This window comes from Pipistrellus hanaki (genome assembly GCF_964339955.1).
Source record: "Pipistrellus hanaki genome assembly, chromosome: 4".
Lineage (NCBI taxonomy): Eukaryota > Metazoa > Chordata > Mammalia > Chiroptera > Vespertilionidae > Pipistrellus > Pipistrellus hanaki.
In genome coordinates this window covers 93,573,209-93,593,257 of record NC_140506.1, presented here as the reverse complement: position 1 = coordinate 93,593,257, position 20,049 = coordinate 93,573,209, and the positions used below count along the sequence as shown (strand labels likewise).

The 20,049-nt window shown below is 57.3% G+C and overlaps 5 protein-coding genes and 1 pseudogene across 9 annotated transcripts in view; 5 read left to right on the top strand and 1 right to left on the bottom strand.

The window, feature by feature from the left end:
- Window positions 1-106: 106 nt before the first annotated feature.
- On the top strand, window positions 107-755 carry LOC311621576 (hemoglobin subunit zeta-like; annotated as a pseudogene). The gene is made up of 2 exons (XR_014797051.1): window positions 107-325; window positions 487-755. The product of XR_014797051.1 is annotated as a hemoglobin subunit zeta-like (transcript).
- Window positions 756-807: 52 nt separating this feature from the next.
- Window positions 808-2,286, top strand: HBM (hemoglobin subunit mu). The gene is made up of 3 exons (XM_084881756.1): window positions 808-1,415; window positions 1,580-1,784; window positions 1,879-2,286. Exons 1-3 carry the CDS (start codon window positions 1,324-1,326, stop codon window positions 2,005-2,007), a joined length of 426 nt encoding a protein of 141 aa, XP_084737882.1. The 5' UTR covers window positions 808-1,323; the 3' UTR covers window positions 2,008-2,286.
- A 1,884-nt stretch (window positions 2,287-4,170) lies between these two features.
- Window positions 4,171-5,125, top strand: LOC311621573 (hemoglobin subunit alpha). The gene is made up of 3 exons (XM_084881754.1): window positions 4,171-4,444; window positions 4,616-4,820; window positions 4,903-5,125. The coding sequence occupies exons 1-3, from the start codon at window positions 4,350-4,352 to the stop codon at window positions 5,029-5,031; spliced, it is 429 nt and encodes a 142-aa protein (XP_084737880.1). The 5' UTR covers window positions 4,171-4,349; the 3' UTR covers window positions 5,032-5,125.
- A 3,514-nt stretch (window positions 5,126-8,639) lies between these two features.
- Window positions 8,640-9,632, top strand: LOC311620826 (hemoglobin subunit alpha-like). Its single transcript, XM_084880521.1, has 3 exons — window positions 8,640-8,951; window positions 9,123-9,327; window positions 9,410-9,632. The coding sequence occupies exons 1-3, from the start codon at window positions 8,659-8,661 to the stop codon at window positions 9,536-9,538; spliced, it is 627 nt and encodes a 208-aa protein (XP_084736647.1). The 5' UTR covers window positions 8,640-8,658; the 3' UTR covers window positions 9,539-9,632.
- Window positions 9,633-11,639: 2,007 nt separating this feature from the next.
- On the top strand, window positions 11,640-12,509 carry HBQ1 (hemoglobin subunit theta 1). The gene is made up of 3 exons (XM_084880523.1): window positions 11,640-11,843; window positions 11,978-12,182; window positions 12,295-12,509. The coding sequence occupies exons 1-3, from the start codon at window positions 11,749-11,751 to the stop codon at window positions 12,421-12,423; spliced, it is 429 nt and encodes a 142-aa protein (XP_084736649.1). The 5' UTR covers window positions 11,640-11,748; the 3' UTR covers window positions 12,424-12,509.
- Window positions 12,510-19,454: 6,945 nt separating this feature from the next.
- LUC7L (LUC7 like) overlaps window positions 19,455-20,049 on the bottom strand; it is a 30,207-nt gene continuing 29,612 nt past the window's right edge. For all 4 annotated transcript variants that reach the window (XM_084880511.1, XM_084880510.1, XM_084880513.1 and 1 more), the window contains one exon: window positions 19,455-19,799. Coding sequence is in view for 2 of the 4 variants with exons in the window: in XM_084880510.1 (XP_084736636.1) it covers window positions 19,670-19,799 (130 nt within the window). In the remaining 2 variants the exon portion in view is untranslated. The remainder of the gene's footprint in view (window positions 19,800-20,049) is intronic.

Here is a 20,049-nt window from a genome sequence, read left to right as displayed (position 1 = left end):
TGGGGGAGAAGTGGGGCCTGCCAGGCCTGTGGCAGGGTTAAACTTGGCTTCTCCCAGCTCAGAGCAGGGGAAGGGGTGGTGGAGAGATGGCACCCCCTCTTCCTAAGCTCGTGTCCGCAGGCTCTTCACCAGTTACCCCCAGACCAAGACCTACTTCCCACACTTCGACCTGCACCCTGGCTCTGCCCACCTGCGCTCCCACGGCTCCAAGGTGGTGGCCGCAGTGGGCGACGCGGTCAGGAACATGGACAACATCGACAGCGCCCTGTCCAAGCTGAGCGAGCTGCACGCCTGCATCCTGCGCGTGGACCCCGTCAACTTCAAGGTGAGCGTGGGGACAGGGGTCCTGGCTGGTCAGGACAGAGGCCAGGCGGGGAGGCGAGGAGGGCAGGGTCTCTGCGAGACGGGCGATGGGCTCCATTCCCCCTCACCACCCCAAGAACCCCAGCCCCCTCCCGCCCCGCGCTGAGCCCCTCCTGCCCCCAGCTCCTGTCCCCTGTCTGCTGGTCACGGTGGCCTCGCACTTCCCGGCGGACTGCACGGCGACGCCCACGCCCCTGGGACCAGTTCCTGTCCGGAGTGTCCAGCGTCCTGACTGAGAAATACCGCCGAGGAGTGTCCAGCGTCCTGACTGAGAAATACCGCTGAACCCAGAGGACAGGCTGCGGCCTCTGTTTGACCTCTGAGCCCTCCCACTGCCCCCCCTAACTCCCCAATTAAGGGATGCCCCCCCACCCGGGGCCTCAGCACCGGGGAAGGGGGAAAGGAGGAAACAGCGAGGGGGGCGTCTCTCCGGGGCTGGCGGCCACTCTCGGCGCTTTGGGGGGGTCCTTGCGCCCACAGACCCCAGGGGAGCAGGCGGGAGAGAGCCCTGCGGCCCAGGCACAGGGGGCCCCCGCTGTTTCTCCGGGGCGTCTGCGCCTCGTGGGGCTTCAGAATCGCCGGAGGTGAAGCTGGTTGTGGGCGGGCTCAGGGGACTTCAATTCAAACCCTGTCCCACCGCCCCGCGCTGCCTGCCTGGCCCCGGGGGAAAGGGGGTTCCCTGCCCCCTCCCCGCTCTTTCTCCGGATCCCCCCAGGGACTCCCCTCTGGCGCCCGGAGCAGGAACTTTGCCCGCAGGGAGGCACTGGCAGACCCCGCTGCAGCCTGCATGGCAGCCGAGGCCACAGCGCCGTCCGTGCCGGTGACCCGGGGCCTCCGGCCGGGGTCCCCGCGCCCCGGGGCGCCGGGCCTGCAGCGGGCGGGGCGCCGGGCGGCGGAGGGCGGGGCCGCTATAAGGCGCCGGGCGGCGGCGGCGCCCGCAGAGCCCGCCAAGCCCGCACCATGCTCAGTGCCGAGGAGCGAGCCCACATCGCGCAGGTCTGGGACCTGATCGCCGGGCACGAGGCGCCGTTCGGGGCGGAGCTGCTGCTCAGGTGGGTGGGGGCGAGTCTCCAGGACGCAGGGGGGGGAGACAGGGGCGGGGAGGGGGGCGCGGGGGAGAGACGGGGTGGGGGGTGTCTAGGGGTCTGGGCGGTGCAGGAGCTGCAGGACCCCCGCTGCCCGCTCTCCCCTCTGACCCGCCCCCCCCCCCCCCCAGGCTCTTCACGGTGTACCCCAGCACCAAGCTCTACTTCCAGCACCTGGGCGCCTTCCCGGACGAGGTGCAGCTGCTGAGCCACGGGCAGCGGATGCTGCAGGCGGTGGGCGTGGCGGTGCAGCACCTGGACAACCTGCGCGCCGCGCTGCGCCCGCTCGCCGACCTGCACGCCCACGTGCTGCGCGTGGACCCCGCCAACTTCCCGGTGAGCCGCCCGGCCGCGGGGCGCTGAGGATGGGGGTGGGGGTCCGGGAGGAGCTGGAGGGGCAGGCACCCTCTCACCGCCCCCTCTCCCGCAGCTGCTGATCCAGTGCTTCCAGGTGGTGCTGGCCTCCCACCTGCAGGGCGAGTTCACGGTGGAGATGCAGGCGGCGTGGGACAAGTTCCTGACGGGCGTGGCCATCGTGCTGACCGAGCAGCACCGCTGAGGCCCGGGTCCCTCGTGTCAGTAAACAGGCCCCAGCCGAAACCGGTTTGGCTCGGTGGATAGAGCGTCGACCTCGGCCTTCGGACTGAAAGGTCCCAGGTTCGATTCAGGTCAAGGGCATGTACCTTGGCTGCGGGCACATCCCCAGTAGGGGGTGTGCAACAGGCAGCTGGTCGATGATTCTCTCTCATCGATGTTTCTAACTCTCTACCCCTCTCTTTTCCTCTCTGTAAAAAATCAATAAAATATATTAAAATAAATAAACAGGCCCCTGAGGCGAGACCCTGCGCAAGTGTGGTCTGTGGGTCGGTGGGGCGCCGTTTGGGGCTGGGCCGAGAGGTTCCCTCCGCAGGGAGCCTCCTGGGGTCTCAGGGAGCGACGCTGGGAGCTTCCAGACTTGGAATGAGGACGGTTCCGGGCTGCCAATCCCGGGTCTGGACAGGAAATCCCAAGGCGTGAACACAGCAGTTGCCCTCCTGTGGGGGGGGGGGGGTAGGGGGGATGGGGGACAGAGTGGATGCTGGAATGAGGGGGGAGGCCTCTAAGGTTTCAGCGCATCTGACACCGGAGCCCTATCATACCGTTCGCAAAGCACATCGCATTCACTCATTCATTTATCTCTCCCCCCGCCCCCGCAAAGCACATCGCATTCACTCATTCATTTATCTCCCCCCCCCCCCCGCACCCCGTCATTGACCCGCTGCCTCCTACACATCCCCCACTGGGCGCCGCCAGCATGCATCTCAGCCTCCTGTGCAGAAAGACTAGGCGCCAGGAGCAGGGGCCAAGTTCCTGGCCTGGGGTCAAACAGAATTCGGGGCCCAGGGCTCCTGGACCGCTTCCTTCCACATCCGCCCCCCCCACACACACACACACCCGCCCACCACGTTCACTCAGCAGCAGCCCTCGCCTGGGCCAAGCTAGCCCCTCGCTCTGAACCTCCTGCGCTGGGGATGAGTCCGGAGGAACTCCTAATGGCCACAGCCCGGTCACACCAACAAGCTGTGGTCCGAGCCTGGCGCACCTGGGGGGAGGGGGTGGGGGGAGGGGGACACACAGCCTTGCCTGACTTTGCGATAATATTTGAGAACATAATTCCGGGTCGTGTCTGGCAGGACCATGACAGCCCAGCCCCCACCCCACATCCTAGCCCCAGGGGCTCAGTCTCCATGGGTGTTCTGGACCAGGCCTCCCCCCAGCCCCTCACCCCAATCTCCTGCTGCTGGGAGAGGAGACTGCGCTCCAGCCATAACCTTTGCGGGCAGGGACAGAGGGAGGGAGCGGACTCCGGTGCTCTGCAGCCTCTGAGTGAGGACTGGCCGGATCTGTACTGAGGGTGGGATGGGGTGGGGGTGGGGTGGGGTTCCGATTGGAGCCGGCAGAGAGGTGGACGCCCAAGTCTGAGAGGGTTGCTGGGCCCTGACAATGGCTCAGCCGAGTTCCCCTTGCTGCCCGGCAGGCCTGCCCACCTCTGGGAGTAGGAGGGTGTGGAGATTCACCCCATATTATCCTTTATTGTTGGGGTGGGGAACCGCCAGCCCAGGGGCCCTATAAGGCCCGTGAAATCACTTGGTCTGGCCCTGCCGAGGCATTAGGGGAAAGTCCATTACATGGTTGACCAAATACATCAGACTAATTTTTAAACATATTTATTGATTTCACAGAGGAAAGGAGAGGGAGCGAGAGATAGAAACATCAGTGATGAGAATCATTGATCCGCTGCCTCCAGCACACCACCCGCTGGGGATCCAGCCCGCAACCCAGGCATGTGCCCTTGGCTGGAAACAAACCTGGGACCCTTCAGTCTGCAGGCTAACCCTCTATCCACTGCGCCAAAACTGCCAGGGCCAGACTAATGTTTAACTGGATGATAGTTTTGTGTGGCCGCCGGTGATGTTCTGAGTGTCCAATGGCCCTTGTCGGAAAACAGGCTCCCGACCCCACGCCGTGGTACTGGGCCAAGTCCGGGGCGAAGGCAGCATGTGCCGCTTCAGGAAAACTGTGCCCCCCGCCGGGACAGGCAGGCGGACACCTGGACGCTCACCGCCTCGGCCGCACCCGGGGGCACGGCGGGGGGGGTCCAGACCCGGTCCGGGGACCGGACTCTGCAGCGGCGCCGGAGGGGCCCTGAGAACCGGGGCTCGGCCCGCTGGGACCCCGCGGGTGAGGGGGCCTGGCCCCGCCCCTCCTCCTCCCGACCGAGCCCCGGCCCCGCCCCCCGGAGCCGCGGCGGCCAATGAGCGCGGCGGCGGCGGGCGTGCCCCTCGCGCCCCGGGCATAAGGGCCGCCCGCACCCGCCGCCCGCCACCCTTCTGTCCTCACACAGACTCAGAAGAAGCCACCATGGTGCTGTCTGCCTCCGACAAGAGCAACGTCAAGGCCGCCTGGGACAAGGTTGGCGGCAGCGCTGGCGATTATGGCGCTGAGGCCCTGGAGAGGTGAGGCCCTCCTCTGCCTGCTTCCACCGCCACCCCGACCCGCACCCCGCACCCCGCACCCCAGGCTCTCAGGGTCCAGCAGCGCCTCCACCCGCACCCCAGGCCCAGGCCCCTGCCCTGCACCCCCCTCCCCTCCCACCCGCCGCCGCTCTCACCCTCCTCTCCCCGCAGGATGTTCCTGAGCTTCCCCACCACCAAGACCTACTTCCCCCACTTCGACGTGTCCCACGGCTCTGCCCAGGTCAAAGCCCATGGCAAGAAGGTGGCCGACGCCCTGACCAACGCCGTGGGCCACATGGATGACCTGCCCGGCGCCCTGTCCGCCCTGAGCGACCTGCACGCCCACAAGCTGCGTGTGGACCCCGTCAACTTCAAGGTGAGAGACCTGGCCGCGCGCTCCCCTGGGCGCCAGGAGGTGGCCTTGCCCTGGCGCCCCCTCATCCCGCCTCTCCCCACAGCTCCTGAGCCACTGCCTGCTGGTGACCCTGGCTTGCCACCTCCCCGGCGACTTCACCCCGGCCGTGCACGCCTCCCTGGACAAGTTCCTGGCCACCGTGAGCACCGTGCTGGTCTCCAAGTACCGCTAAGCTGGAGCCGCGGCCACCCCTCCCCGGGGCGGGGCCCCTGGGCGCCCCTCCACCCGCACATCCTGATCTTTGAATAAAGTCTGAGTGGACTGCAGCCTGTGTGGCCTTGTTCTGTGTGCCCGACCGTGCAGTGGGGAGGGGGGTTCTCCTTGCTTGGGACCGGACCGGGGCCTCTCCGCAACAGGCGAAGGGAGGGGAGGGGAGGGAGGAAGAAGGAAGGGATTGAGGTCGGCACTTCCAGGAATGGCTGAGCTCTGCTTTGGTCCTAGGAGGTGCCAGACCTCCAAGGGTCCCCTGGGGGCAGAGGTGGGGAGTGTAAGAACTGCCGCCCACTCTGAAGTGTCTCTCACGGATCTCTGTAAAACAGACCACGGAGATAGAAATAAAGCAATGCAAAACCACCAACCCCCCCAAACATGCCTCTCCTGCCGCACACCAGGTGCTAGACCACTTCTGTGGGACTCCCTCCCCCTCCCCAGCAGAGGAGAGGGGGGTTGGAATGGGGATCAGAGTCCCGGCACCCCTCCTGGGTCACAGAAACCCTCTGCAGCGAGCGGGCAGATGGCCTGGGAAGCAGAGAGGGCGCACGGGGGGGGGGGGGGGGGGGGAGCGCCTCAGCAGAGGACCTGGCTCCCTTGTTCTGCACTTCACAGCGCACATTAATAGCTCAGTGTCCCCAGCCTGTGTCCCCCAGCTCATTCTGCCCCCTGCCCCCCACCAAGGTCTCCATTCTGGAGACTCCTGGGGTCTCCCAGCTGGTCTATGGAACTGTGAGCAACACTGTGGTTAGGTAGTCATCGTCGTCGTGTCCCCCCGTGTGTGTGTGTGTGTGTGTGTGTGTGTGTGTGTGTGTGTGAGTCGTGTCCCCCCCCCCCCCCCGTCCCAAGTGCTGAAGTCCTGGCTCCACACCCACCTGCCTCCGCCGCCCCCCTAAGGGACACCCTCTCAGCCCGGTGCCCCAGCCCAGCCCCCAACTCTAGGGCAGCGCACAGTGCTGGATGGAAGTTTGGGGAGAGTGACAAACGCCTTGCTCACCACTGTTTGGGGGGACATGGGACTCTGAGTAGCTGAGGAGTTTGCTTCCCCCCTCCACCATACACATTTCCTTGGCCTCACAGTCCAACTCATTTTTATTTTTTTAAACATATTTTTATTTATTTCAGGGAGGAAGGGAGAGGGAGAGAGAGAAACATCAATGAGAGAGAATCATTGATGGGCTGCCTCCCACACGCCCCCTACTGGGGATCGAGCCTGCAACCCAGGCATGTGCCCTTGGCCAGAATCGAACCTGGGACCCTTCAGTCCGCAGGCTGAGGTTCTGTCCACTGAGCCAAACCGGCTAGGACCCAACTTACTTTTATTTAAAAGGAAAAAACAATTAAGAAATAAGTTAAAATCCACTTATGTTTTCACACACACACACACACACACCCTTTTTATGTTGTTCAAATGAGAGTGTCCCTCTGCCCTCCTGCCCCTCACCCCCTCCTGCTGCGGAAGCCCAAGTGAAGAGTTTGGGCCTAAGCCCCCTGGCTCCTGTCCTGTGCTGAGGGAACACAGCTACATTCACAACTACACTTTTTTTTTCTTTTTTGTCAAAAATGTCATCCTAACATAGATATGTGTCTGCAACCTGCTCTTCTCACTCAGCCTTGTCCTCTCTGGCTAGTTTATGCAAGTGTGTCATTTTCAGCAAAGTAATGGTTATTTCTATATTTTTTGCTAATTTCCTTTGTCAATTGTTCTCTCAAACCATTTTTTTCTTATTAATATGTGGGAGTTCTCCCCATGTGAGAAGTGTAAGCTATAGACTGAGATATGACCTCTAAGTCTTTCCTTAAAAGGGCTGGGGCGGGGGGGGGGGGGGAGGGCGGCACAGGCAGGAGGATTGGAGCAAGATGCAGAAGGAGGGGTTCCTCCCAGCAGGCTGCAGAATGGGGTTTGGTGCTCCTTAGCCCCCCCGGGCCTTCAGAGCCAGGATGGGGCCTGAGGCTGTGGAGAGAACCGGAAAAAGAGTGCAGAGTAGTAGGAAGGGAAAACGGAATGAAGTGGGGAAAGGGTCCAAGAGGAACAAAATGATTAGAGCAGGCACAGAGGGCAGAGCCCAGGGGAGCGTTGCTGAGGCTGATCTAAGCTGCTTTCTTCTCTCTCCAAGTCTGTTTAACCATCCATTCCTCCAGGACACACAGGGCGTCGTGAGTGAAGGTCCCAGGGGAGGGATGGGAGCAGAGAGGTGGACTGAAGGAAACCCACCCAACCCACCCTCAAGGCTAAGTCTTCCTCCAAGCACCTAAGAAAGGGCACGTCAGTGTTTTCTCACTCCCTTTCTCTTCACCCAGTTCTTGTGTTTAACCTCATCAGGAGCTTCTTCCCACCCACTAGACCAAGGGGCCATCATTTGTCACTAATAAGGGGACTGCACCAGCGGAATTTCTGCCCCTTCTCATTGCTTCTCCAGAATCCCTCCCTTCCCCATCCTGCAGAGTCTGGCGGGCTTCTTCACACCCACACCCACCCACCTCCGTTCTAAAGCCACAGAGGCCCTCACTCCCCCTACAAGCCATGGATGGGGGGCGCACTCCCCTTACCCTACTCTACCCAATACTCATCCTCCAACCTCACTTCCTCAGGGAAGCCCACCATGACCCTCAGACTAACCCAAATATCCCGGAATGTCTCACCCACTCCCCTCACACTTCCTTAGGGCTTGGTAAGGTTTGAGACTGTCTGTACTTGTGTGGTGGTCTGATGGCTGTCTATGTCCCTGGCTAGGCTGAAAGCTCAGCTCTTGTTAAGCAGCAACTTGACCAAGTCAACCACTATTGACCTAGGGAGTCTTGTGTCAGGCACAATTCGGGGGACAGGTGGGGGTGTTGTCATGGGGGACCGGGGCCGTTGGGTCAGCCATGGAGCAAGACAGTCATGAAACCATGCTCCTCAGTATCTGTCTCTCCCCGGCTGGTGGTCGTGACAATGATTTTTTTGGGGGGGCGGGGGTGGGAGTTGGAAGAATCAAGATTAAAGGGAAGCAGGAAGGATTTCAGGTGGGAATTCTTTTTTAAAAAAATATATTTTATTGATTTTTTACAGAGAGGAAGGGAGAGAGATAGTTAGAAACATCGATGAGAGAGAGTCGTCGATCAGCTGCCTCTTGCTGGGGATGTGCCCGCAACCAAGGTACATGCCCTTGACCGGAATCGAACCCGGGACCCATCAGTCCCCAAGTCAGGCGGGAATTCTTGACAACATGTGAGCAACGACCTCTCTGTGCACCTGTCTGTCCCTTTCTGTCCGGGACTAGGCAGGCCTTCCTTCCGCACTCAATGGCCCATTCATCACCGATGCTGTACCTGCCCAGCGTGGACCGAGCCTGGGTCCAGGGCGGGTCCTCAGGTGAGAGCGACCTGGGGCTGAGGAAGCTCAGAGACCCAAAGGGTGTCATGAGCTCACGTAGTGGAAGAGCCAGCACTGACCCACCGCTCTGCAAACCGTCCCCCACCAGCGGGGAAGCGATGATGCTCCTTCTGGGGGAGCTGGATGCAGCGGCTCAGAAGCGGCGCATCCTGCGAGGCAGAAAAGTCCTGTCCCAGGACCCTGGGCGCCTCCGCAAACTGGGAGCAAGGAACAATGCCCCCGCGGCTCCAGCCAGACGGAGCCTCGGCGCGGGGCGCCCCCTGTCGTGCCGGCCGAGCAGCGCAGCCCGGCTCCGATCCGGCCAATGAGCGCGGCGGCGGCGGGCGTGCCCCTCGCGCCCCGGGCATAAAGGCCGCCCGCACCCGCCGCCCGCCACCCTTCTGTCCTCACACAGACTCAGAAGAAGCCACCATGGTGCTGTCTGCCTCCGACAAGAGCAACGTCAAGGCCGCCTGGGGCAAGGTTGGCGGCAGCGCTGGCGATTATGGCGCTGAGGCCCTGGAGAGGTGAGGCCCTCCTCTGCCTGCTTCCACCGCCACCCCGACCCGCACCCCGCACCCCGCACCCCAGGCTCTCAGGGTCCAGCAGCGCCTCCACCCGCACCCCAGGCCCAGGCCCCTGCTCTGCACCCCCCTCCCCTCCCACCCGCCGCCGCTCTCACCCTCCTCTCCCCGCAGGATGTTCCTGAGCTTCCCCACCACCAAGACCTACTTCCCCCACTTCGACGTGTCCCACGGCTCTGCCCAGGTCAAAGCCCATGGCAAGAAGGTGGCCGACGCCCTGACCAACGCCGTGGGCCACATGGATGACCTGCCCGGCGCCCTGTCCGTCCTGAGCGACCTGCACGCCCACAAGCTGCGTGTGGACCCCGTCAACTTCAAGGTGAGAGACCTGGCCGCGCGCTCCCCTGGGCGCCAGGAGGTGGCCTTGCCCTGGCGCCCCCTCATCCCGCCTCTCCCCACAGCTCCTGAGCCACTGCCTGCTGGTGACCCTGGCTTGCCACCTCCCCGGCGACTTCACCCCGGCCGTGCACGCCTCCCTGGACAAGTTCCTGGCCGCCGTGAGCACCGTGCTGGTCTCCAAGTACCGCTAAGCTGGAGCCGCGGCCACCCCTCCCCGGGGCGGGGCCCCTGGGCACCCCTCCACCCGCACATCCTGATCTTTGAATAAAGTCTGAGTGGACTGCAGCCTGTGTGGCCTTGTTCTGTGTGCCCGACCGTGCAGGGGGGAGGGGGTTCTCCTTGCTTGGGACCGGACGGGGGGGGGGGGGGGGGGCCCTCTCCGCAGCAGGCGAAGGGAGGGGAGCGGAGGGAAGGAAAGGAGCCTGTCCTGCTGTCCTTCCTGGGATCCATTGAGCAACCCTCCACTCTCACCCGGGAGTGTTTTCCCGCATTTCATTCCGGAGCTTTCGCCATTCAACAGGACTTGACAGGATTCGTTTTCCGTTCTTACGTTCTGCAGCGTTTCCATCCAGAATGGGTGGGTCTCCGGCCCAGGGCCTCTGAGCTCTCCTGTGGCTCCTCGCAGAGCTGGGCAGGGGGAAGTCACACTCTCTCAGGGACTCACTGGGTGCTCCTCCGTCACGTGCCTCCCACATACATGCACATCTGGATGACACTGGGTCTGAGCAGGGCGGTTGCAGATGCCAGGCAATTTCGGGCAGGCACCCTTTCCTCCTGGGTCCACCCCAGGGTGCTCACTCTATATTTACTGATGTCCCGGAGCCCTCACGGGCCTGGGGGCCCAGTGCTGGGGCCCGGCTGGGCATCCACGGCAGGCTGGCCCCTCTGGTTCCCCCGGTGCCGCGGGGAGAGGAGAACGAGGGCCAAGGAGCATGTGCTCCCAATGTGCGTCCTCCCCACGGAGCAGGCCTCTAACTGCAGCCTCAGAGGGAGGGCCTGAGGGTCTGGTCCTGGTTGCTGTCCAGTCCCAAGCTTCCAACGGAAAGCAGTGCCCTTCCTTCCCTGGGTTCCAGAGTGGTCCTTGGGGGGGAGAATGAAAAAGAGTGGTCTTTGAAAAGTAAGACAGCAGGTCTCCTGCCTCAGTGTGTGATGTGTTTAGCACAGTCTGAGCTCTGGGTAAGAGGCAGTCTTCCTTATTTTATTATGAGGGAAAAAATGAAGGAACAACCCAAACATTCATCAACCAATAGCCCAACAAAGGGTGATACAATAAAATGTTGTTCGTTGATAGAAAGCAAAGGCGTATAGATACATAATACAAGGTGGGTAAACCTTGAAAATGTGCTAAGTGAAAGAAGCCAGACACCAAAGACCATGTATTGCATGACGCTATTGATATGACATACCCAGAACAGGCAAACCCACCGGGACAGAGCACAGGTTGGTAGTTGGCAGGGGCAAGAGCAGGAAGGTTACGGGATGACTGCGAATGGATACAGTTTCTATTTGGGATGATGAAAAAGTTCTGGAATGGGATAATGGTAATGGTTGCACAACAGTGTAGATGTAATTAAGGACACCAAGTTGTCTACTTTAAAATGACTAAGATGCCGAAACCGGTTTGGCTCAGTGGTAGAGCATCGGTCTGCAGACTGAGGGGTCCCAGGTTCGATTCCGGTCAAGGGCATGTACATTGGTTACGGGCACATCCCCGGTGGGGGGTGTGCAGGAGGCAGCTGGTCGATGTTTCCCTCTCATCGACGTTTCTAGCTCTCTATCCCTCTCTCCTCCTCTCTGTAAAAAAGTCAATAAAATATATTTTAAAAAAATAAAAAAATAAAATGACTAAGATGATAAATTTTGTGTTACATGAATTTTACCACCTCCACCACCACAACTACAAAGAGTGGTGCCACATGGGCATTAGCTATTATTACCATACACCCTTAGACAATCAATAAATAAATGTTCACTGTCCCAAAAGGGATACCTGCTACAAATGAAGCATTTACCATTTCTTATCTATTTAACCCACACAAGCACCTTGGGAAGAGCTATAGTCACTCTATACAATAAATGATAAAAAAATAGACTGAGGGAGGTGTCAGCATAGACTTGGAAGGTAGAATAAGCTGACATGCAATGCTAAACAGTTGTGTTACCTGATAATAATATGTATTAACTACGTATTAGTTTCCATACAAAAACACTACAAACAAGGGACCTCAGGGTCCAGAGGGACTGGAAAGGTTCCAGGCCAGCGCAGATGGAATTGGACGCTACCCGATCCCTCTGGACCAGACTGCGGCGTGGCGCCCCCTGGAGGCCACGGGGACCTGCTGGCCGTTTGGCGCAGGCGCAGCCGTCGCCTCAGCGCGCTCCGCGGGCCCGCGGCTACAGGATGGCGCTGGCGGCGGCGGACCAGGCTGCTGTGCGCGCTCTTTGGAGGAAAATGAACAACAACGTGGGCGTCTACACGACGGAGGCCCTGGAGAGGTGCGGACAGGCCGCAGCGCCCTCTGGGCCCATCTGCCCTCCCGCTCGCCCCGGGGATGGATCCCTGCCCTCCCGCTGCCCTCCTCCCCAAGCCCCGACGCCGGGGGCGCATCTCATGCCCATCCCTTCCTCAGGACCTTCCTGGCCTTCCCCTCCACCAAGACTTACTTCGCCCACCTGGACCTGCGCCCCGGCTCCGCCCAGGTCAAGGCGCACGGCCAGAAGGTGGCGGACGCGCTGAGCCTGGCCGTGGCCCACCTGGACGACCTGCCCCGCGCCCTGGCGCCGCTGAGCCACCTGCACGCGCACCAGCTGCGCGTGAACCCGGCCAACTTCGAGGTGAGCCGGTGCGGTGGGGGCCGGGCCCTCCCGCCAGGAGGGGTGGGGCTTCCCAAGGAAGGATGTGGGGGGACCGGTGGGCCGCGGTGGGGGTGACTCCGTCCCTCCGCAGCTCCTGGGCCACTGCCTGCTCGTGACCCTCGCCCGCCACTACCCCGGAGACTTCAGCCCCGCCCTGCAGGCCTCGCTGGACAGGTTCCTGCGCCACGTGACTTCGGCGCTGGCCTCCAGCTACCGCTGAACGAGGGGTGGGTGACGGCGGGGCCCCCGGCGTTCTCTTCCTGCGGCGACTGTTCAGAGTTTGAGTAAAGTCCCCGAGAGAAAGCCTCCCCCCGCGTGCGCTCGTGTGTTCTCCGGGGGCGCGCGCCGGGGTCCTGATGGGGTTTGGGGAGGCGCTGCCTGCCCTCCCAGCGGAGGAGAGTGGGGGTTTGAAGAGGCTGCGCTGCACACCCATCCAGCCGTGCTCAGATTGGGGCGCCCCTGGACCGCGTTCTCTGGACGCCCTGGGGGGCTGAGGGGGAGGTTCAGGTCATCCCACCCTCGGCGGCCTGAGACGCTTCGTACATCGGGTCCCAAATGCCGTATTGTAAACCTCCACCCGCCATGCCCTTGGCCGCAGCCACTCGGAAAGCAGGCCAAAGGCTTCGGCCCCTCGGGAGTACGTTGCGGGCCATGGGCTCGCCCTAGCTGACCGGGCCCGGCCCCTCCCCAGAGCTACGGGGCGCTCCACACAAATCTAGGTACGCGGGACCTCGTCCCTCACTCACCTAGAACTGGGCGGGGTGCGGGCTAGCGAGGCACTGCCCGAGAAAATTAGGGAATGGCGTCCTCTGCTGGTGCGGACAGGACTTACACAGAACCCAACTTGCACAACAGTATACAGCGGCTCTAAAAAGCGTTTTGGGGATTTGGGGATCTAGGAGGCTTGGGGTGAAGCCCCCATTTGCCAGATTCTGCACCTGGTGCCCCAGCACCCAGTAACTTAGGGGGACCAGAGTCTTTCCTACATCCACACTTGTAAGGAGACAGAGATCAGAACTGCTTTCTTTAAAAAAATTTTTCTCATTAAACCAACCATGGTCACTGTAGAAACTTAAGACAATGCAGTAACTTCTTATATATCCTAGTGGGTTGAGAACATCTATTATTCCTTTAATTCCCATTTGACACTGGGAAAACTGTGTGTGGACAAATGGAGGACATGGGAGTCAGATACCAAGGCATACTTGTGACACACACATATTGACAAACCACACACGAACAGATATAAACACACAATGGCAGAACAGCCCCATCCAGAAATGTAACTAAGTAATATTTAATATATAGTTCTAGGAACATTTAGAGATTGGGGGGGGGGAAATGTTTGTTTGTTTTTAAATATATTTTATTGATTTTTTTTACAGAGAGGAAGGGAGAGGGATAATCAGAAACATTGATCAGCTGCCCCCTGCACATCCCCCACCAGGGATGTGCCTGCAGCCAAGGCATATTCCCCTGACTGGAATTGAACCTGAGACCCTTCAGTCCGGCCGATTCTCTATCCACTAAGCCAAACCGGTTTTGGCAAGATTTTTTTTTAAAGAAATAATATCCTTGCCAGGACCGGTTTGGCTCAATGGATAGAGCATCGGCTTGGGGACTGAAAGGTCCCGGGTTCGATTCCGGTCGGGGGCATGTACCTTGGTTGCGGGCACATCCCCAGTGGGGGGTGTGCAGGAGGCAGCTGATTGATGACTCTCTCATCAATGTTTCTAACTATCTCTCTCCCTTCCTCTCTGTACAAAATCAATAAAATATATTTAAAAAAAAAAAAAAGAAAGAAATAATATCCTCGAAGTGACAATGGAAAAACTGGGCACACTGGATTATAAAAATAGAAAAATACTCGATATGGAGAGAGAAAAATAAAGTTAAAAGAGAAACTAGAAGAAAAATATTTGCTACAAACAGCAGAAAAAAGGTTATTACCACATCAATAATGAGAGAAAATTGTTGATCGGCTGCCTCCTGCACGTCCTTACTAGAGATCAAGGCCACAACTCAGGTATGTGCCCTGACCAGGAATTGAACCGTGACCTCCTGGTTCACAGGTTGATGCTCAACCACTGAGCCATGCCAGCTGGGCCCCACCCCCCACCCATTTTACATATACGCATACAACACATGGAACATTGAAAATGGGATCATATTACAAACACTTTTCTGCCTCAAGGAAGCTCTTCTAAGTCACCTGGAATAGCTCTAATTCAGTCTTGTTGTTGTTGGTAATCCTCACCTAAGGATATTTTTCCATTGATTTTTAGAGAGAGTGGAAGGAAGAGGGAGAGAGAGAGAGAAATACTGATGTGATAGAGACACATCGATTGGTTGCCTGCTGCACGTACCCCAACCACGGCCAGGGAACCTGCAACCAAAGTGTGTGCCTTTGACCGGAATCATAATTCATTGTCTTTTAATGGTCACATAATATTCCATTGGTGTGGCTAAGTCATACTTTTCAAACCATTCCACTTTTATGGGTTGTAATTTCTTTAATGTATCACATATTTGTTCTCATCCCCCTATTCCCAACCCCACCCCTTCCACGAATGCCCCACACCCTGCTGTCCTTGACCACTGGTTAGGCTTATATGTATGCACACAAGTTCTTTGGTTGATCTCTCTTCTTTGTCCCCACCTCCCCCTACACTCCCTCTGAGGTCCAACAGTCTGATCCATGAGGGTCTGTTTTGGTTCTTCAGTCTATGTTGTTCATCATTTCCCCTAGATGAGTGAGGTCGTATCCTACTGGAAATGAAAAATAACTTTTAGAAATGAAGAATAGCTGAAGCCCGTTTGGCTCAGTGGATATAGCGTCGGTCTGCGGACTGCAAGGTCCCAGGTTCAATTCCGGTCAAGGGCATGTACATTGGTTGTGGGCACATCCCCAGTAGGGGGTGTGCAGGAGGCAGCTGGTCGAAGTTTCTCTCTCATCGATGTTTCTAGCTCTCTATTCCTCTCCCTTCCTGTCTGTGAAAAAATCAATAAAATATATATTTTTTTAAAAAAGAAAGAAAGAAATGAAGAATATAGCCATCAAAGAGTAAAACGCGCTGAGACTGGTTTGGCTCAGTGGATAGAGCGTTGGCCTGTGGACTGAAGGGTCCCAGGTTCGATTCTGGTCAGGGGCATGTACTCTGGTTGCAGGTACACCCCCAGTGAGGGGTGTGCAGGAGGCAGCTGATCAATGTTTCTCTCTCATTGATGTTTCTAGCTTTCTATCCCTCTCTCTTCCTCTCTGTAAAAAATCAATAAATTATATATATATATAGTAAAACGAAATGGTAGCTAGCCCCAGTGGTTGAGCATTGACCTATAAACCAGGAGGTCAGGGTTCAGTTCCTGGTCAGAGCACATGCCCAGGTTGCTGGCGATTTTTTTTAAAAAAACGTCAGAATAAATTATCTAGACTGCAGCCCCTGCACATCTTTCAATTTTGTGTTCCTGGTGCCTTACTTGCTTCACCCAATCCTGACTCTACTACAGAATGTACTTGAGGCAGAAAGAAAGTGACCCAGAGAGAAGACTGGGATTAACAAAGAAAGTGGTAAACACATTGTGCTTTCTTCAGTAGGGAGAGGCTGGGCCTGACTGGAGGGGGCAGATTGGTTGTAAGTCACAGAAATGCTGGGCCTTTGGGGGACATGGGGTGGGGTGGGGGGGAGAGTTGCATGAGTGTCCCAAAGGAGAGACTTGAGGCCTCAGGAGGCCCAGGAAAATATAATACTGTTGTATTATACAGTATTATTATATATACAATACTGTATTCTACATTTGAAAGTTGCTGACAGTAGAGTTTAAAAACTCTGACCATAAGAAATAAAAATTGTGACTGTTGTGATGGATGCTAACTAGGCTTATTGTGGTAATCATTTAGCAATGTACAAGTGTCAAGTCATTATGTTGTACACCTGAAACTAATATAGTTATCTATTTTTTTTTTTATCTTTTAAAATATACTTTATTTTTTTTTTACAGAGAGGAAGGGAGGGATAAAATATAGTTATCTATTGATGATATCTCAAAAACAAAAGGTGGCCCCAGTCACGGTGGGAGAAATCCCCTTACACTGCTCTGCCCTGGATGGCACAGCACGGGTGCCCCTTGCACAGCCTCCTGGGAGGGCAGCCCCACAGGTGCTCAGTGTGGAAGTCAGGCAGGCAGGGTGACATGGGCAAAAGGACAAAGGCAGGAAGGGAGCTGGCAGATGCAGGAAAGAGGGAAGAGCAACCTGTTTTAGCAAGTCCTCTAACAACTCAGACACTATCAAGTCTGAGAGCCATTCCATCTCCACATCCCAAACCCCCCTGTGGCCTCCATCCTCTTCCCCGGGGAGGCACTTCCCCTGCATATCCCTCCCCCACTGGCCTGAATTATGCAGGGCACCACCTCCTCTAGGAAGCCCCCCCAGATCCCAGACCCAGGCAAGTGCACCAGCTCCTGAGCAGCCTGCCACCGAGAGGATACCCACGTGTCCACGTGATGCAGAGGGTCCAGGGCCTGCTGGTGAAGCCCAGGATGGGTGCAACCCAAGGCGAGGCTCTCCTCCGCCCTGGGTCCCATGGCTCCCATGCAGCCTTCAGGGCCGGCAGTTTCTCCAGCCCTTCCCTCCACTGACCGGAAGCAAGGAATAGGCGGGAGTCCCTAAGAATGCGTAACTAGGGTAAACATAAGGGGCCTGGAATCTATCACGACTGTTGGCTCTGCCTATCCAGTTCTCAGGGATTGCAATGGCCCGGACCTGCATCCCTGCTTCTCCTCTGTAAACAGATATTTCCCACATTGTTTTATTTTTAAAGGGGGCTCAAGGTGGAGTGGGTCCCTCATGGTACGTGGGTGGCCTCCTTTTGGCACCATGTGCCATGCCCCTGGAGCTTCCACCTGGGAACTCCCCTCTGCTGAGACCCCAGGTGAGGATGAGGTTGTAGGGTCCTCACAGCAGCCTGTGCCATGTTGTGCATTGCCCCCATCAGTTTGACCTCCACTGTGCCCACCCAGAGGGCAAGTCCGCTCTCCTGGCACCCAAGAGATTGGCGAGCGCTTGGAACCCATGAGACTCAAGGGCTTGGGGTGCGCCAGGGGCAGGTGGGTGGGTACCTTCAGCACTAGGGTTGAAAGAGCTGGGCACAAAGTCTGGACCCCATCCTCCCAGCACAAGGGCTCAGACCACCAGGCCCTGGATTAACTAGAGAAAGGCCAAGTGTGCAGGGAGGGGCTGTAGCCCTCCAGACCTTTTTAAAAAATATATATTTTATTGATTTTTTACAGAGAGGAAGGGAAAGGGATAGAAAGCTAAACATCGATGAGAGAGAAACATCGATTAGCTGCCTCCTGTGCACCTCCCACAGGGGATGTGCCCACAACCAAGGTACATGCCCCTGACTGGAATCGAAACCGGGACCTTTCGGTCCACAGGCCGACGCTCTATCCACAGAGCCAAACCGATTTCAGCCTTCCAGGGCTTTCTAATGGCTGTCTTGACCTCGGCCCCACCTGCCTTCTGGCTGGGACCCCAGGCCTACTCCTAAATCCAGGAACATCTGCCTTTTCAAAACCACCACCCCTCCATGCACGACACATGACCATACTTAATGCTCTTCAGATGTAATTACAAATGGTTACAATGGTAAATTTTACATATATCTTACTGTAATAAAAAGAAACCCTGCCCTAGCCAGTGTGGTTCAGTAGCCAGTGTCAGCCAGCACACTGGAGGGTCAAAGATTTGACTCCTGGTCAAGGACTGCAGGTCCAATCCCTACCTCCAGCTGGGGTGCCTGTGAGAGGCAACCAATCAGTGTGTCTCACATAGATGTTTCTCCTCCCCTCCCCGCCCCCAACCCTTCCACTCTCTCTAGAAATCAATGGGGAAAAATATCCTCTCCTTGGATGAGGATTAAAAGAAATAAAGAGAGTCCTAACTGGTTTGGTTCAGCCTGTGGACTGAAGGGTTTGATTTCAGTCAAGGGCACATGCTTGGGTTGCAGGCTGGCTCCCCAGTATGGGGTGTGCAGGTAGCAGCTCATCAATGATTCTCATCACTGATGTTTCTAACTCTCCCTCTCCCTTTCTCTCTGAAATCAGTAAAAATATGTTAAGAAAAATAAAAATAAAAAACACCCTACCTGTATACCCTCTATTCACCCCAGTTGCCCGAGCTGGGATGTCTTCTGCCAGCTTCAGTCTAGCCTCTGCCTGTGACAGGCAAGCTAGGCTATGCAACTGAGACAGGAACCCATTATCCAGTTCCTTTTCCCTGACTCTCCCCTCCCAGAACCACCCTTAACCCACTCAAGGCTTCCCACCACTGGTGTCCACTTCCCAAACCCAAGAGGGCATGCCTCTACCCAGCTAGCTTGGTGTCCACCCAAGCAGAGCGCTCCAGTGACGCGGCTTTGTTCCGGTCCAGCTTAAGCTGCAGAAGGGGCAGTGTGCTTGGGTGGAGGGACACCCTATGACAATGCACTGCTTTCCCCGCCAGGGGAAACCGGTCACAAGCCAGCAGAGCAAGTGCATCTACCTGCATGTCCTCCCAGAAGGGGACTCACTGCAGCAGGGAGCCCAGAGCAGGACCACCAGCCACATTACAGTGCTGGTAGTCACACGATCCAGACCCAGTGCCCGGTGCTCATTGAGTCAACCAGCCTTTGCACAGAAGGAGTGGGGAGGACTGTTTTCATAATCCGCCATCAGAAGCTCCTTCTAAAAATAACCCAAAAACCTCCCTGAAGTGAAAAAGGGAACGACTCCCAGTTATCCTTTCGGAAGGGCTCATTTAGCGTGGAGATATGAAGAGCTGAGAGAGGATACCACCACTGGCCCTCTTGAGTGTGAGTCCAAGCACAGCCTGATCCTCCTCCGGGGAGCCCGTGGCTGTTACTTGGATATTCTGGACACTGCAGTGTAGCTCCCCTGAGCTAGTGCCAGGTCAAAGCCATGCTAAGAGCAGGCTAGTCAGGTCTAAATTCCTAAAATGTGGGCAGGTGGAGTGCCTACCTCCTTCCTAGTGGAGCCTGTGGTCTGCACTGAGGGGTGGAGCCAGGCATATCTAGATCCGGTCATTAGGGCAAGGGGAGGTGGGGGTGTCAGATGGCCAAAGTCAAAGGGGAGTCCCAACAGGAAGTCATAATTTCTGAAGATGAGCAAAGCTCACTGAGACAATGCCCACTGACACCACATGTGAAGGCCGAGGTGCCGCGCCTAGAACATACAGGAACGGCAGAGACGCCATTGCAGCAGTCAGGAGGCAGTCAGTCAGATTTATTTATTCCTACTCAACATAACCCCGGAACACAGGAGTAATTCTGTACATCTCTAGAAACTCACAGCTAGCTCCAAAACAATAGAAACTTTCAACTACAAAAGATGTGTTGTATTCGGCAAATATAAAGGGTAACCTCAGGCTGTCACACATTCATCAGACTATTTACAGCGCCAGGCATGGTTCAGATCTCTCCAGCCTCCTTCTCCTCCGACGTCTTCCCGTTGGAGCTTTCAAGCCTCCAGTCCGTGGCCCCACGCTCACTCCGACCTCGCTCCCAGGACTCCTCCCTCGATGCCCGCTCTCTGGAGAACCTGGGGAATGGGAACCAGAGGGTCAGCAGAGGCTGTTGTCTCCCTTTGGACTGTCTCCTCAGATGCCCCTCAACACCCGGCCGAGGAAGGCCAACACCCACCCCACCAAGGCTCCCTAGCACGCCAGAGAGCAGACAGGCCTGCCATCTCATGCCAGCCCATAACCCTAAAAAGTGACACTTGAAAATATTTCTAATATAAACAGAGCAGCTATAATATAAACAAAGCAAAGGAAAATGCAATAAAAGGT